Source organism: Rhipicephalus sanguineus, chromosome 8 (genome assembly GCF_013339695.2).
Source record: "Rhipicephalus sanguineus isolate Rsan-2018 chromosome 8, BIME_Rsan_1.4, whole genome shotgun sequence".
Lineage (NCBI taxonomy): Eukaryota > Metazoa > Arthropoda > Arachnida > Ixodida > Ixodidae > Rhipicephalus > Rhipicephalus sanguineus.
Genome location: NC_051183.1, coordinates 99,426,557 through 99,443,078, shown reverse-complemented (window position 1 = coordinate 99,443,078; position 16,522 = coordinate 99,426,557). Strand labels below are relative to the sequence as shown.

General features: G+C 43.2%; 1 protein-coding gene and 1 non-coding gene across 2 annotated transcripts in view; one reads left to right on the top strand and one right to left on the bottom strand.

Annotated features, from left to right (window-relative positions):
* The window catches only part of LOC119402250 (WD repeat-containing and planar cell polarity effector protein fritz homolog), a 62,866-nt gene that overhangs the window by 7,917 nt on the left and 38,427 nt on the right, over window positions 1-16,522 (top strand). The window contains exons 10-18 of the mRNA XM_037669382.2: window positions 718-780; window positions 899-998; window positions 2,673-2,709; window positions 2,790-2,860; window positions 4,567-4,617; window positions 8,807-8,878; window positions 11,137-11,228; window positions 12,569-12,673; window positions 15,047-15,152. Coding sequence (XP_037525310.1) covers window positions 718-780; window positions 899-998; window positions 2,673-2,709; window positions 2,790-2,860; window positions 4,567-4,617; window positions 8,807-8,878; window positions 11,137-11,228; window positions 12,569-12,673; window positions 15,047-15,152 — 697 coding nt within the window. The remainder of the gene's footprint in view (window positions 1-717; window positions 781-898; window positions 999-2,672; window positions 2,710-2,789; window positions 2,861-4,566; window positions 4,618-8,806; window positions 8,879-11,136; window positions 11,229-12,568; window positions 12,674-15,046; window positions 15,153-16,522) is intronic.
* On the bottom strand, window positions 7,176-7,247 carry Trnat-cgu (transfer RNA threonine (anticodon CGU)). The gene has a single exon. It is a non-coding gene; the product is annotated as a tRNA-Thr (tRNA).

The window sequence follows — 16,522 nt, the reverse complement described above, 5'->3', positions numbered from 1 at the left end:
TCTTTAACACGCACATGAATCGAAGGCACATGAGCATTTTTTGCATTTTGTTCTCATCGAAACGTGTCTGTTGCTGCTGGAATTGAACACAACATTGAACCTGGGAATGTAACCTCATAGCTGCTGGGCTGTCACAATGGATGCCTTCCATTTTATTAGTTAAATTTCCAATTATTAACATTAAAGCACACATGCTACAGTTGTGATCCAAACTGTTAGATAACATATCTTGAGTGAAAATTCTTTTCTTGGCATCATTTATGACTTGTTTTCTAAAAATCTCTGTTGGAGTTTACCGGTGTTTCAAATAAGGCCTCCATATTTTCTTGTGGATAACCTGCTCAAAAAATATAGAAAGTTCGAAGCTAAAGTTGTGGCACGGGGTATACTTTAAGTTTGGTGTGTAAGGTGTTTTCACAGCATTGCTTTATGGCAATGCAAGGAAGCTGGCTTCACAGCATTAGGGATGGGGGGGTGGGGCACACTTTTCTTTTTCCTTTTTTACTTTTCTCTGGTTTGTTGTTGTTTGAAGCGCAGGATGTCGGCAGGGGTGGATTATATGTAAGCAAATATAGTAACAGCAATCCATTTCGTACAACACTGATAAGCCAGTTCCCATCAGAGTGAACCAGTATATTGTCGGTCACAGTTTTATAATGGGAGCTCTTGAGTGTTGCTGCAGCCACAGTTCAATATATTCATGCGCATCACTTGCAGACCCAACATTGAGTTACTGACTTACGGAAGAATTGACAAGGTCCCAGTTTTGGTGTCATTCAGGTGAGCCTCTTACTCTCGCTCCACTAGCATCACCAGAAAGCTGCAACCTTGCAGCTTTTATACGAGGCTGCAAGTCCAACTCTGATTTCTTGTCTCTCTTTCCGCCCTCTCGAACCAGTCAGTACCAGTCGAACAAACTCTTGATCGTTGAGGAGGACGCTTCCCGCGGTGGCAGTGTTGCCGTCGACGTCTGTGTGTACGAGCTAGGCAGAGGAAAGGTGAGTCACCAGTGAATTATCATAATCTTGCGCATATAAAGCGGACTTACTCTAGGCAATGGAACCACCTTCCCAATGACATAGTCGCCATCAATTATAAACTTTTTCACAAGGTTGTAGCTAACATTGTTTAACTTGGAAATTACAACATCTTCTTTTTATTGTTATGGCTGTCCAGTAATTAATAACTAATTAGCTAACATTGTATAAGCAGGAATTAATGTCATGTTAGCTTGTTTGTTCATGTTAGTACTTGCAAAGCATTTCCTTACTACATTGTATGTAGTGCTATTACTAGTATGGTGTTACTGTATTATTTTCTTGTTGTGTTATACTACTACCCATTTTTTGTACAATTTCCCGTTTACCACTCCCCTCTGTAATGCCCTCGGGCCTCGAGGGTACAATAAATAAATAAATAAATAAATAAATAAATAATGAAGCAGTTGATTTGGTTGCTTTTGGAGAATCAGAAACTTTGAGCGGCTGAATTGAAGTACTGTTAAACCTTGCTGTAACAAAACTGAAGGGGACTGCGATTTGCTTGTTGTAACCAATATTTCGTTACAGCCACAGCAGGCACTTACTGCAAATATTATGCGCTGTACTGTGTACGGTGGTCGTGCGTGCCGTGTACATTGGCTGCGTGCCATGTGCAGCGAGAGGAAGGTGGGAATGGTTCCACGGGTGCAGCAGCATGCGCATGTTGTGCCGTCCAGCTTTGTGTGCGCTGCTGGAGGAAGCGTGGCAAGAATTTTGAACTGCTAAGTACAGTTGTCGCGTTGTTCACCATATCAAATCTGTGTTGCGCTCTGTCATGACATTGGCTCAAAATTTTGTTTCCTAACAGAATTTGTCCCTTGTATCCCGTAACAGGCTCATTTTACCTCGTTAAAACGAGCTTTTTAAATACACTGGTTTCTATGGAGACTTTCAAGGGGAGTTACAATTTGCTTGTTGTACTTAGTATTTCGTTATAGCCCGTCTCGTAATAATGAGGTTTAACTGACAACAGGGTACAGGACAAGTGGAGACAAACGAGGACTTTGCTGTCTCAAACTTTATTTCTGCTGCATGCGGCTGCATTTGTGACGTAGTAATGCATGCATAAAACTAGAAACGGATTCACCACGCCCACATGTCATATCTGGTTCAACTGTTGGCTGATATGCCACCAGAAATTAGTGGCTTAGAAGATGTGCCCTTTCAAGGTGGTGGCAATAAGGGCAGCTGCAAGCGGGAACAGGAAAGTGTTAAGATTTAATACATGAATACTCGTACCTTGAGCACAACTGGTCAGAATAGCCAAAGTGAATCCACCTGTTATTTTTTTGAACTGTTAAATTGAGCTCTACGATAATACTGATAATTCGGCTGCCATGGAGATTACCAATTAGTGCATTTCAGTGACATGCCTTTTATGTCGGAACAGCATTACAATGAAAAGATGGTGGCACAATCATTGGATTGTAGACAAATTAGCCACTGTCTGAGCTTTGGCTAACCGTTTTCTTTTTTGTTATGTGCTTTGGTGATTCATTTTGCACATTCATTTGTTTATTCCGAATTAGTCGATATCTGAGCCGTCGCTCGGAGTTTCTTTTATTATACATTTGGCCGATTCATTTTGCTAATTTAATTAGTTTGTTTGTTTCCCGGTACTTTCTCTTTCAGTTTGAAAGAGTTTCCATGATATCCATCTCCTTGCAAGGTAAGCTGAAATCTGTCTCACTCAGAAATGTAGGCATGAAACATTGACGCACGATCAGCGTTATTTATTTTTTTCTGTAGGTCGTGTAGTCACATCGCAGTGGAACAATGCGGAAGACAAGCTTGTGTTACTGTGCGATGATGCTTCCTTGGTGAGTGGTTCCCATTGTAACTTATCACAAATCTCTAATCCCGATTGCAAATGAGTATGGAAGCCTAAAAGCTCTCTCTTCATGTCACGTCATCATCCTGAGATAAGAAACTTGGAGTTCAACAGAGCAGCTTGAGAAGTGAAGGACTGTGCAATGGGAAAGAAAATTAAAAATGATATACATTGGAAGCCTCATTTTTTGGACTTTCTAGTGACTGTGAGATTGGTCGAAATAATATAACTGAGCAAGGTGCTTGAACAGGATTGTTGGTAGTCCACGATAATACTTCATAGGGTAGAAACATCTGTGTGTAGCATCTTCGCTTTGTTTTCGTCCAAAAGCTTTTGTTCTATCACATGCTATCATAGTTATCTTGTGATTATTGTGCTGACCCATACTGTTGACCCATAGAATGCAGATCAAATGCTAGCCGCAGTGGCCGCTTTTCGATGGAGACAGAATGCGAGAGGCCCATGTGCTTAGATTTAGGTACATGTAAACAAACCCCAGATGTTCGAAATTTCTGGAGCCCTCCGCTGCAGTGTCTCTCATAATCATATTGTGGTTTTGGGACGTAAAACACCAGTTATTATTATCTTAGTTAGAAGGAGCAAAAAGAAATGCATGCCTCTTTACTGCCTTCAAGGGTGCCAATCACCATGCCTATGTTTGAAATGACTCTGAAGTTGGTTTGTGCGAATATTCAAGCACTTCGGTTTCACTGCTGTGGAGGGGTGCTATACCGTGAATACACCTTTCCAGGAATAATCCGCACTGCCGCGAAGCCTCAATTCAAGATTAAATGAACATATTACCCTCACATCAATTCATCAATTTTTAAGTTTAAAAGCTTGTTATACAAGCTTATATGCTCTAAGTATAGTAAATTTCAAAAACGTAACATATTTTACAGGTTATCACTTGCATTCTACCGAAAGTCAAATCCTACTACTATTCAAAGTTGCTTCCACTTCCTTTGAACCAAAAAGAATGACATTTGCTTATGCCTTGTTTCAAGTTTTTAAAAAATATTGTGCGGGTTAGTTGGGTCATGACAAATATGCTCATTTCTCTTTATAATGTGCGATATATACTATTCGAATTCGATTTGAAATTATTCGACCAAATCACTATTCACTTCGAACCTAAAATTTACTATTTGCACAAGCCTACTCTGAAGGCATGCCAGCGCTCTTATCAGACGTCTCAGTGCTTGTAATGAGAAGGCAGTGAAAGTATGCAGGTGTAATTAAGGAGTACATAATACATCCCACAACAGTGGCCCCTTTCTAATCTTGGTACAAGTCGCCGCAGTGCATTGCACTCGCTTGACCAGGTAATGCCTCGGCATTGTAGCAAAGCTGGATTTTGGGAAGCAATATGGCTCCCAGCAGATCAGCACACAAGAGCTCCGGTTCGAGGCTGCAACAACCCTTACTTTAGGGTAATGGGTGCCAAACAAAAAAGTTTGTCCATTCCCATGCATTCAGATAAATTTAGGCTCAGTTTCCCTCTAAATTACAAAATTTGCTGCTTTCCTACGGAAAAAAAGTACAGGAAAATGTGTTATACATCCAGCACGACAGATTTTAGATCTCTGCTTCATTTGCTCTGATTATGCCATGCTTGTTTCGCTTTCATGGAAACTTTCAGCCGGAAAAGCGTCCTCATTCACTGAATCCACTTTTCAAAACTTGCCTCCACAGGTTCTCTACGATGCTGTGCGACAGACCACACACTTTACGACGACTTCTTTTGTGAGCCCTCATTTCTTATACCTTTGTGCTTGTCATACCTACCATTTTATTAGGTTTCATTATGAACATGCATCCTAACACCTTTAAAAAAGCCAAGTAAAAGAAAATCCCTGAGTGATCAAGGTATTAATTAAAGGGACCGACAACTGCCCAGAACATGAAATGAGATGACTGCACTGGTGAAAAGATTGTCCGTCGCATTGACTCAAACCAACCCTGTTTATCTCGTGAGAGGTGGATTTATATTTTTATTTCTTCATTGAAAGTCGCGAAAAATGACCTTTGGCGCCTCTGGCGGCAAAATCATAAATGGTCCGATGAAGCCGGTCACGTGACCATTGATTGGTGTACGCGTTAGATGACTTTTCTGTTAGTACTGAAATATTGTTCATTTCTTTATATTAAAAGATATTACTCCATAAAAATGTACATATAGGCCTGCGTTAGTTGTATGCAACAAAGTGGCGCTGCCTTCGCTTGGCATAGGCAGCCTTGACACAGGCGCAGGCAACCTTGGGCGCAGGCGCACACAGCGCTGTACAAATACCGAGAAGGTGTATAAAGCCACATCATCTCATTGTAACAGCTTGCTATTTTCAAAAATGGTTGGAAAGCTCAAAATAAAGGTGGTTAAGCATAGTTACAGTAACTCCTGCGAAAGCAGAACAACGACAGCTTTCACAAGGGCTAGCGGCATCGCTATCAATTCTCAGCGTTGCTGGAACAAGCCTTCATGCGTGTTTGGAGCCTTTCAGATCGAAAAATACTGCTTTTAAAATAAATACGTGCTTTTATTATAAAGCACTGCAGCTACAAATGCTACGAAGGGTAAGCTTCCTGTCGCGCCGTGAAAAACTGGGTCGAGAAAAATCAGTTGTCGGTCCCTTTAATGCTACATCTGACTCGATTTTTCATTTCTACTTGTTTTTAACAACAAATACTGCCGCCCATCTTTAATCACTAAACCTCATTGCAGCATACTTTACTTTGTATAGGCATAAGAAAAACTATTAGTGGGTGAAATTGAGTTTGAATGAATGATTGTAACGGGTGGTATCTACTGTATATGTTTCTATACCTCATTTATGTTCACCATGGAGGTACAGTGCTCACAGAATGGAACACTACAATTTATGACTAACTAATGCACGTGCTTTGGTTTCCAGCATCTTTAGTTTGTGTCACATCATGGTAATATTGCCTCATAAGCTTATATCAGAGCCAACGTATCCTTCAGTGGCCAGATTCGTAGCGACAAGACACAGTTAAAGTGTGCATACCGGTTATTATACCTGAAGTTCTGATGTTGAATTTCAATACATGAACACTCTACATGTTGCGTGATAGGTGTATGAATGTTTTTATTTCTCTATACGCTAATTGGCGCATTAAATGTGGTAGGTTGTGCGCATCCCATGTTCACTGGGATTTGCAAATGGCTCATACCTTTGTATACGCCGTTCGCATTGAAGTGATAGAGAGCACAAAGGTCACTTTGCTCGCGGCGGCGGGTGTGTTTTCTTAGCCTATGTTTCATTGAGTTATGCTTGAATGGATTCTGAAGGAGTGAGCTGCCGACTTACTTCGTGTAACATTCCAATTTGCGGCTGTCGCATTCACTGCTTCGCTCTTGTTGTGAAACTGTGGCTTTTTTTTTTTTAAGACAAGCAAGTTTGGCCACTTCAGTTCATATCTAGTCTCTGGTAGTTATTATTTGTCATCCTGTTCACAAGCCTGTTCAGTCCAAACCCGTGGACAGATAAGTTGCATCGTTTTCGAAAGTGTGCCAGGAATATCAAGCTCATATATTATCTCGTGTAATGCAAAGCTAGATGCAGGCTAGGTGTCCAAGTGTGCATATATCCCCACTGAATTTGGGATAACTTGCACTGCTGTCATAGACTCATTTCTACATCCTCACTGACAACTGCGCATTTCAAATGCTGCCAAATCATGCAGCAATCCTCGGTGAGCATTGCAGGGGAGGAATGGCCGTGCGGCGTTGAACTCTTAACTATGTGTTCAGGATAATAGAAAAGATTTTAATACCACTGTCACATGACCACTTTAGATCGCAATCGGGGTTGATCCAGATCCAATTCCTTGATCGTGATTGGCTCCTTCATGCAAGCTGCGGAAGAGAGCCAATCAATGTCGAGGAATTTGATCTGGGTCAAGCTTGTGATCAGCAGTGCACTGTATGACACCACTATGAATGAACTCTGTCCACATCAGTGGAGGTACTTATGCGTACAATCTGATCAAGAAAGTACTTTTTTGAGAATAGTAGTAAATCTGCTAATGATAACTGAATTTAAAGGGACTGACAACCAATCTTTATGGGGTGCCCATTTTCTTGAGCACAATGGAAAGCTTACTGGTGAGAGTGTCTGATCACGTAATGAAGGAAAGACGATGACTCTTAAGGGCTCGTTTTCTTTGTTAGACACAATATTAATGAGAACTAACAGACAATAATGCCAAGGAAAGTATAGGGGGTGTTATCTGTAGTATTTGAATATAAATGTGAAGAAAGTAAAGTGGACGAAAAGATAACTTGCCGCCGGCAGGGATCGAACCTGCGATCTTCGAATAACGCGTCCGATGCTCTACCACTGAGCTACGGCGGCGGTCATCCTCCCTTTCACTTTATGGGGTATATATGTGCATTTGAACCTTGGAGTGTTAGTCAGCGCCAATCGCAGCCATGACGGCGAGTGTGGAACACTTTTTCTGCCTTTCTGGCGTCACGTAGCACGTGATCTTTTTACGAGCTGGCAGCTGGCCAACAATCCCTCGCATACTACCTGAAGGCATCAAGTCTGCCAGAACGAGACCCTTGCTATGAATGAAGGAAAGACGATGACTCTTAAGGGCTCGTTTTCTTTGTTAGACACAATATTAATGAGAACTAACAGACAATAATGCCAAGGAAAGTATAGGGGGTGTTATCTGCGGTATTTAGAATATAAATGTGAAGAAAGTAAAGTGGACAAAAAAATAACTTGCCGCCGGCAGGGACCGAACCTGCGACCTTCGAATAACGCGTCCGATGCTCTACCACTGAGCCTTCAGCAAGGGTCTCGTTCTGGCAGACTTGATGCCTTCAGGTAGTATGCGAGGGATTGTTGGTCAGCTGCCAGCTCGTAAAAAGATCACGTGCTACGTGACGCCAGCAGGCAGAAAAAGTGTTCCACACTCGCCGTCATGGCTGCGATTGGTGCTGACTAACACTCCAAGGTTTAAATGCACATATATACCCCATAAAGTGAACGGGAGGATGACCGCCGCCGTAGCTCAGTGGTAGAGCATCGGACGCGTTATTCGAAGGTCGCAGGTTCGGTCCCTGCCGGCGGCAAGTTATCTTTTCGTCCACTTTACTTTCTTCACATTTATATTCTAAATACTACAGATAACACCCCCTATACTTTCTTTGGCGTTATTGTGTGTTAGTTCTCATTAATATTGTGATCACTTACGTAATGGTAATGTGAAAAGCGTCGTGAAACATTTGTAACCACAGTTTTCTATCTGCGGCGAATATGAAGTCGTGCACACAAGTGACAACACATACTGCGAACAGTGAGCGCGAGAGCAGTTCGTGTTCGAGCGCGGCGGTTTGTTGTGCATGCGTGCACTCCGCGCGCATGTGCCATGGCTCGACGGTGTCCACTGGCTACCACGAAGGCAGCACCGCCTCTCACCGTGCAACTTGTTTTACCTCGTAAGCAGCTCAAAATAGAACGGGGATAGATAATAATATACGTACGCTAACTTTTAGGACTAGTCATGGCGCGCATGACAGCATTAGACTGCCTGACTACGTACAGCAAAGTGATCGACTCCAGAATCGAGCTTCAGGGCTCTTCCGCTAGACTGCGCGACTTACCAGTTTTTTTGTTACTTTAAACACAATTTAAAGATATAAATCCTACTCACAACGTGAAAAGGATGCTGGAATCTGTCACTTTATTTCAAGGTCTTTTTATTTCTACCAGGGTCTAATTGCATGTTCTGGCCATTTCTCGGTCTCTTTAAGATGTGTGTTAGGTTACTCCGAATTTGTTGGGTCAGAGGAGCTTATCGCGAGGACAGCTAGAGTGGCCAGTGACTCATGTGGCCAGCTAAGAAGGCCACCTAATTGCTACAAATCTTTGCGGTTGATAATGAAAGATGCTGTTGCTTATAGGTTGGAACAAAGGTCACCTGGCATCCGAGTGGCTCTGTTGTGTTTTTTGCCTCTGAAGAGGGACAGCTTCAGGTATGGTCGCCTTCTCTTTCTGGCTTTATTATTCGCCATGTGTAATTGGATTCTACCTTACTAGTGTGATGTTTTCATTAGATGAGCACATGACATGCTGTAACGTTTAACAAATAGGAATTTTAAAATAATATTAAAAACTGTGACACTGGCACGGTATTCAATATTCAAAGTTTTTCATAAAGCTATTTCATAAAGGCAGTACTAATTTATGCCATCAAGTACTTTAGAAGGGTTTTCAATGGTTAAATTATCAGAAATTTCGAAAACAATTTCCATAATTACAGAACTGCAAAAAACATCTAAAGTATTGAGCTTAAAGCTCTGTAATGTGGCAATTAACGGGTCTGTAAACTAAATGCAATATAATGCATCTAAAGTGGATGGAAGTTACGTGATATACAATGATGTCAAATGTGCCATTATTTTGTGAATAGGTCCCTTAACAATCGTGTAAACATTGCAATAATTTCTTGTGCACAATAAGTTCATGCATTACAGTTGTCACCTTGAGAGAGAACTGTAATGGCTGCTGTTGACAGAACTGCGATGCTGGATTTTGGTGCACAATTGTGGTCTTGTCAACTTTGTGATTCCAGATCTTTTTAACTGTCCAATTTTTGATCATTTATGTAAGAATATTAATGCCCTAAATCAAAATTATGCTTCCTAGAGTTGTTAATAAACTATTACTTTCTCACACGCTACAAATTTCTTCCCAATCGGTCCAACACTTTTTTCATAAACCCATTTGTGCATATCCAATAAATAAATACTCACACGGTCCCTTATGCACTTGCCTAAGATTACTCCAAGGCAAAAGTCATCCTCTTCTTTTTGATTTTTTTTCTTTTTCTTTTCGGTCAATACTATTGATCTCCTCCCAAAAGCTTTCTGCACCTCATGTAGTTTTGCACTGCCCCAGGATCAGTGCAACTATAACCAAGCGACGATGCCATGTGATGACGTCATAGTGACGCCATGATAAAGTTACAAATTTTGCCAATCTGTGATGTCATAATGACACCAGTTCTGATCGTGTGGCTTTTTGCACCGTTCATGATGATACTGAGACAAACGGTCAGTTTTAGCATTTGTAGTGTGCACGTACCTCACAGGAGTACGGCCACTAGCGTGGGTTCGGACATAGCGAGCCACAGGGCCGCGTCTGCCGTCGCCTCGCGTGAACTAGCGCGCCGCTGCACGCGTACGTTCAAGCGCAAACAAGGCGCCGAGCGTAGCGCGGCAAGTACACAGTACTGCTCTCGAAATCCGCAACACTTTATTGCCTGCGGCAACCACAAAACGCAGTACAACGCCTGCTCCCAAAGGCGGCGGGAGAAGCAAAACAGGCTTAACCACGCCACGGGCGAAAGTACAACACAAAGGATGCCACGAGCACGTCTCCGCGGGCAAAAGGGCTCACGGGGACACGCCGCTGAGAGAAACGTTCCCTCGCGACTATGCTGCGAGCTCTCACGATCAGCGACCAAAACAGGGCCCGATCGCTCGAGCAAGGGCAAACTCCGCTCGCGTTGGCTTCGATAGATACGATTTCGGCGTAGTAAGACCACGCGCGAATGCACCGCACTGCTCTTCAGCCTAGCGTTCGGAAAGGACAACGTAAGGTAAGCGCTCGCCGCTGGCGCAAGGCACCGTTGGCGAACTCCGTCCGAGCGAGCCCAAACAAAGGAGCCGACGGACAGGAAAGAAAATGCGTGCTTACCCTACGAGGTCCAGAGAGAGTCTGACCCGCCGCGCAAAACGTCTCGTGAGACGCGAGCACGCGAGACTCGAACGTGGCGCCACCGTCGCGATCCGGCGCCGGGGTGAGGAGGGTTAACGTCACCCCCGCTCGCCCAGCGCCGTAGGACAGCGGAGGAGGGGAGCGACATGATCGGACATGAGGATGGCAGAAATAGGCGAAAAACCCGCGCAATGGCGACGGGCAAGCCTCAATCCCCACACATTTGATCAGGAATCTAAAGCTTTCACCTCAATAATAAAAATGATAATAATAATAAGTAGTAGAAGAAGGAGTATGTGTACTTGATAGGGAAACAGGAGTTGGCACCAAGCTAATGTTTCCTCTTAACAGTGCACTGTTGCTGGTTTTTTTCACACTAAAATAAAACAGTTGATTTTTCAGTGGCATGTATTGGCTTGAAAGAACGCAGAAGGAGAAAAAAAAACAATGTTGGTATTCTGCTGCGCAAAATTAAGCTGGCTGTCTTTTTTTTCTTTGTCTTCAAACGCAGTGCTTCGACACTGCACTGTCCACAATACAGCTGCGGCTTAATGATGAGTCAGCGAGCGCTGCACCAACATTGAATGTAGGCTCCTACCTAAGGTATGTTTCAAACGGCTTTAACCATGTAGCAGCTTATGCAGTTTTTTCATGAACAAAACAGGTCCTTTATCTTCCTACACTATTAAATATTGATTGATTGATTGATTGATTGATTGATTGATTGATTGATTGATTTTTTACTTGGAACGTGCATTAGTATTGTAACCAACGTAACTAGTGATGACGTGTAGAAGAATGTTGTTGAATGCTAACTCTGTGAAATTTTGAACAGTGTAAGAAAGCTGGTATAAGATGGCGTAGAAGTTAAGCAGGCTCCATGTAAAATTTTACATTTTATCGATGCTGAAAGATCTCCAAGGTGGCATGCTGAGATTTGCACCATATCTCGCACTTGTCACTGCTGCTTGTCTTTTACACAATATGGCGGGTCCTTGAATGTACTAGGGCAATTTTAGTGGTGTTTGAGTTTAGTTCCATGTCATTACGAAGGATTTCTAACAGCAAAGCTGTTTAGCAAATCGTTCGTTTTTGACCCCGTACCAAAAAGCTATCATTATCGTAAACGGGTATGCACCACAGAAATTGGGTAAATCCCACTACTTACCACTGGTCCACTAAAAATGAATTAAGAAAACTATCGTCATTCAGACAGGTATGTGCCACTGTGCGGCCTATCAGAAAACTATCGTCATCACAGACTGATATACTCACCAATGAACCACTAAAAATCAAGGCAGCAGTTAATCCAACAAATGGCTGCGAAGCGACGGTGGCGTGCCGAAGACCCCGAGTGCGTACAACGAGAGAATGATAGGGAACAGGAAAGGCAACGGCGGCTGCAGCAAGCGCTTACACAGCACTTAACAGCAGCAGGAATACTATGTACTAACAGCAAGAGGGGGGGGGGGGTTGCTTGTACAGTATCAAGAGAAACGACAAACGACAACAAAAATAGATGTTGTGGTCGTTTGAAAATGAGCACTGCCCAGCACTAAATCTACGAAACACAAAGCACATGTTAATCTACAAGCGCAGCTGTGTAATTACACTGAATCTAGGGGGTGTGGAAAACACCTGTATGTTGTGTATAAGAAAGTAGCAGATGGACGCATGTGTCTTACAAAAGGCTCTTCCTTTTTATATATATATTTATTGGTGTGCTCCAATGAACATTTGGATTCTCTGTGAAGTGTCCTTTTTTTTTCATATTTTTCCTTTCTTAATCCGCCTGCTTGTGTGTGTCAGCTGTCACATTTAAAAAATCCTACAATACGAAGATCAACCATCTATATTTTGTCTCAATATCTCAGTACAGTGTACTAGTACGTTTATCTCTATGGACACTTGACTTATGTTACTGTCCCAACCAACCTTTCCAGCAACGGTGGTTCCTTGCATCGATTGATGTGGCAGTCAAGCGGGGACGCCATTTTTCGCTGTCCAACGGCTGCAGTCTCCAACTGCGCTGCCTTGCTGTTTGATGGGTAAGCAAGGGCAAGGGTTTTGGACTTACTTGCGACCTCTCAACCGACTTTTGTTGGTTAGACGGGAAACATCTAGCCAGACCTTTTATGGCCAATGCTGCTAAAACACCAGGGCCGAAAGAGGAATGCAAAATGGGCACAGACTAGCAAGTGAAAATAGGACTGCGCGAGAAAATGCTGAATCTCTCTTTATTCATGAGTCCAGCAATATTGCCACGCGTGTTATTTTGATGTATTCGGGCTTCACCCGCAAAGACTGCTTGCAACGCTCCGCGCAGACTGCGCCGCGATGTTGCAGAAGCTTCACGATTGTTTTAGATCATTTCATTAAGATTGCGTGCAGGACGTGCATAGTCTAGTTTCTTCGAGAGATTGCGCGGCCACCAGTGATAACGCTGGAATCTTCGATAGCCCACGCATATAAGCCGACACGCTTTACTGCTTGTCAGATTGTCAATGGACAACGCTCTGCTCGCCGCTGTCAGCGCACAGTGTGCATTGCTTGCAGTGTGACGTTTCGTTTCCTGGCCACAAGTTCGGCCAAATAAAGAGTTTCATCTTTGACATGCCGACTGCTGCCTTCGTCAACGTCGTGACCTCATGCCAATATGCGCGTGGCAAAACTGTGTGTGATGCTGCACAAACTGGAAATTGACTATTTAGCCACCAGTCTAAGCAATCTTAATTGAAAGTAGCGCTTTTCTTGGCTCTTCCATGGTTCATGTTTTCTTGCTCTATCAGAAGCTATGGATCAGTACCAACCAGCCCGATCTCAGTGCTTGCTATGTACTATCATATTTATATGTGTATCTGACACTAAATCTTCAGTTGCTAGTCCTCATCCAAGTTGTGTTCCTCTCTTGTGCTTGGTGGTTTCTGTGCATTTTGTTTGTAAATATTACTAACTAGACCAGCACTCAGTTCTGCTATACCTTTTAATTTGGGTAGGCTATTATTTTTTTAAATGCTGGGTTATTGGATGCCAAAAGCACAATGTGATAATGAGGCACGCCGTAGTGGCGGACCCCGTAATAACTGTGACTACCTGGAGTTCTTTAATGTGCACCTGAAACTAAGTATTTGGACGATTTTCCATTTTGCCTCTATTGATGTACAACTGCCACATGCAGCACAGTGAAGTTAAATGAGTGCTAGTTTTCCACTTTCGAAGCATGTAGTACAAGCGTGCACACTGCATTTCAAACCACTTGAAGCACGCAGTACACGACACACCTTCATAGTTGACGTGTACAATTATACATGCTGCTGCTGAAGAGGTTATACGAAGACATTGCTCATGACTCGTTTGATGTTGACTTTTTTTTAAGCTGCTGTACAATCTGCTTTATAACTAATTTTAGTGCAAAAAAAACAAACACACACACAAGAAGAAAGACGTCAGGTGAAGATGAGTGCTACTACCAACTGTCTATTTCACTCTACACCCCTTCGATGTATAAGTGAAACCACACACATCTCTGATGCCCTCTCTTTCTCATGCAAATTTGAAAAACAACAAATCTAAAACCACGAAAACCGAAAATGACAAAAATTCTTTGTTAACGGTACAGCACCACACTCCATCACCAACCAGCCCACAGACTGTCCTTCTGAAGTGTCATCTCTTGCCTAAAATGTTCATAGAGCAGGCTGCTTTCTTTTGTGCTCTCCTTTTTGGCATCAGTATCAGCAGTGGTCAGCTAGCATGTCATGCATTGCATTATGGGAGAAACCGATTTTTTTATCATTGTATGAAAATTGTTTGAAACTCTTGCTAACAGATGGACGCACTCGGCTCATCCTTTAGTCTGTAGATGGTGCTTTGTATTAACAGGAACAAGCTTCCGCATTGTAGTTATGGTGATGACAGAATTCTGTTAAAAACAACGTGTTTAATTATGTAGCTTCTCTAATGAAGTAGGCACCTGCATTGTGGTACTATTAACAGGACAGCTTTAAAGACCTCATTTTACAGAAATTCCGGTGTCGGCGGCTGCGGCGTCGTCTTTGGTTGTGAGGGAAAAAGCAACATTGGCCGTGAGCGAAAATTCGAGGTAGATGCAAATAAAGATGGGAGCCGAAGGGCATTTGCACTTTGGCTTTGCTTACGGCATAGTTTAGGTCTCCACCGAGAAGTGAAGGCTGGCTAGCTGACTGGGAAAGCGATAGTGTGTGTGTGTGTGTGCGTGCGTGCATGCGTGCGTCTGTGTGCGGATATCGCTAGAGCGTTCAACTCTTAGCAACGAAGCTTAAGAGTCCCCCCAATTCTTGTTCCGCAATGGCTGGTTTGGAATGTGGCATGTCACAGCTTGTTTTGCTGTCATTGATCGTTCAGAGAATCTTGAGCATTGTTTTCTTTTCTTCACGGTGCAGCGGTCCGCTGGCCATCCTCAAGTTACCACTCGGCCTGCTCACCAGGGGGCAGCTGGGACCACTCGAGCTCGTATCACAGTACTTGAAGCACTTGCAGATTGATGAGGTATTGACTGCTGTTCGCTGCTAATTAATATCTCATGGGTAATTAATTGCCATTGTGCAGAAACTCTGCAGTTTAGTCACATCTTAATGCGGAAGCCATTAATTGGAAAGTGCTCCTTTGGTCCTCTTCAAGCACTGTATAGAGTTGGGACTTTATTATATTAGAAAGTTGTGTAAGCCAGGAGGGCATTCTGTTTTGAGCAATACAATGACACGAATACAAACGTAAGCGCTGCAATCGCAGCTGATGATTTTGAATGAATGGCACAACAGCTTTCTGTTTGTTAGAAATATCAGGGGCACCTCGCACAACTTTCAAGTAATGAACTCTGTTAAAACGTGTCAACAATGAGTGAGTGGATGGGTGAACAACATTGTGCAGCCAGCCCTGTTTATTACGTAGTTGGGTATTTTCCATTATTATCGACACTTAACTGGGCTAAGACCTCCCTTGCAGGGCTTTGTTACATTTACTTGGGATGTAACGCTTATTTGTGTATTCCTTTCTTGGTGTCATGTGCTCCTAGCGTGATCTCCCCATTATTATCTTTTTCACTGCTTAACATTGATGACCTTTCTTTGCCTCCTCGCTACTCATTTTTATGTAACTGCGTGACTGTGTCTACTTTACGGAGCCTTGTTTTATTTCGTTTGTATTGTGGGGTCTGAGCAATAAAGCCACCGCTCTCGGAACACACGGAGACAGTTCATGCGGTCTTGCAACAAACGTGGACGCTTATTAAACACTTCTTTACATACGGCGAGCTCGCCGGCCGAATCCTGTCAGTAACAAGTAACACGCTAAAACTTATACGCTGACAGTGAATACTGGGAAAACATAACACACACTCAAGACAACGTAAGACATACAATACACCATAACATAAGACATACATAAGACATAAAATACAATACAAATGCGGCAGCGCCGATGCACGACTCACGACGAGGGCCCGAGGGAAGCAAGCCGCGGTATTGTCCCCCGGACCCACCGCGAGGAGACGTCCATCAACGCACGCCGCCACACCCCTAAAGGGACCTCTTGCTGTTTCTATGCGCCAGCCTAAATTCTCCGCGGTGGCCCTGGCCGATCGTCTCCGCTTACGTGCCACGCACGTGCGTTGCAAACACAGCAGCCGCGCCCAAGTTACAGCAGTCGCCTTTACAGGGGGTGATAGCAACCCCACAGTATAAATGCAGTGGTCATCACACGTGTGTCCTGAAGCATACGTACAAGTCTCCCAAGCCAATTCAAATTGAGACAAGCTTGTGCACATGTTTATGTGCGTATCGAGTTGCACCGGACAATAGAACCTCGAACCTTGTTATATGTTTTACAGTAAAACCTCGTTATAACGAAGTTGAAGGGGG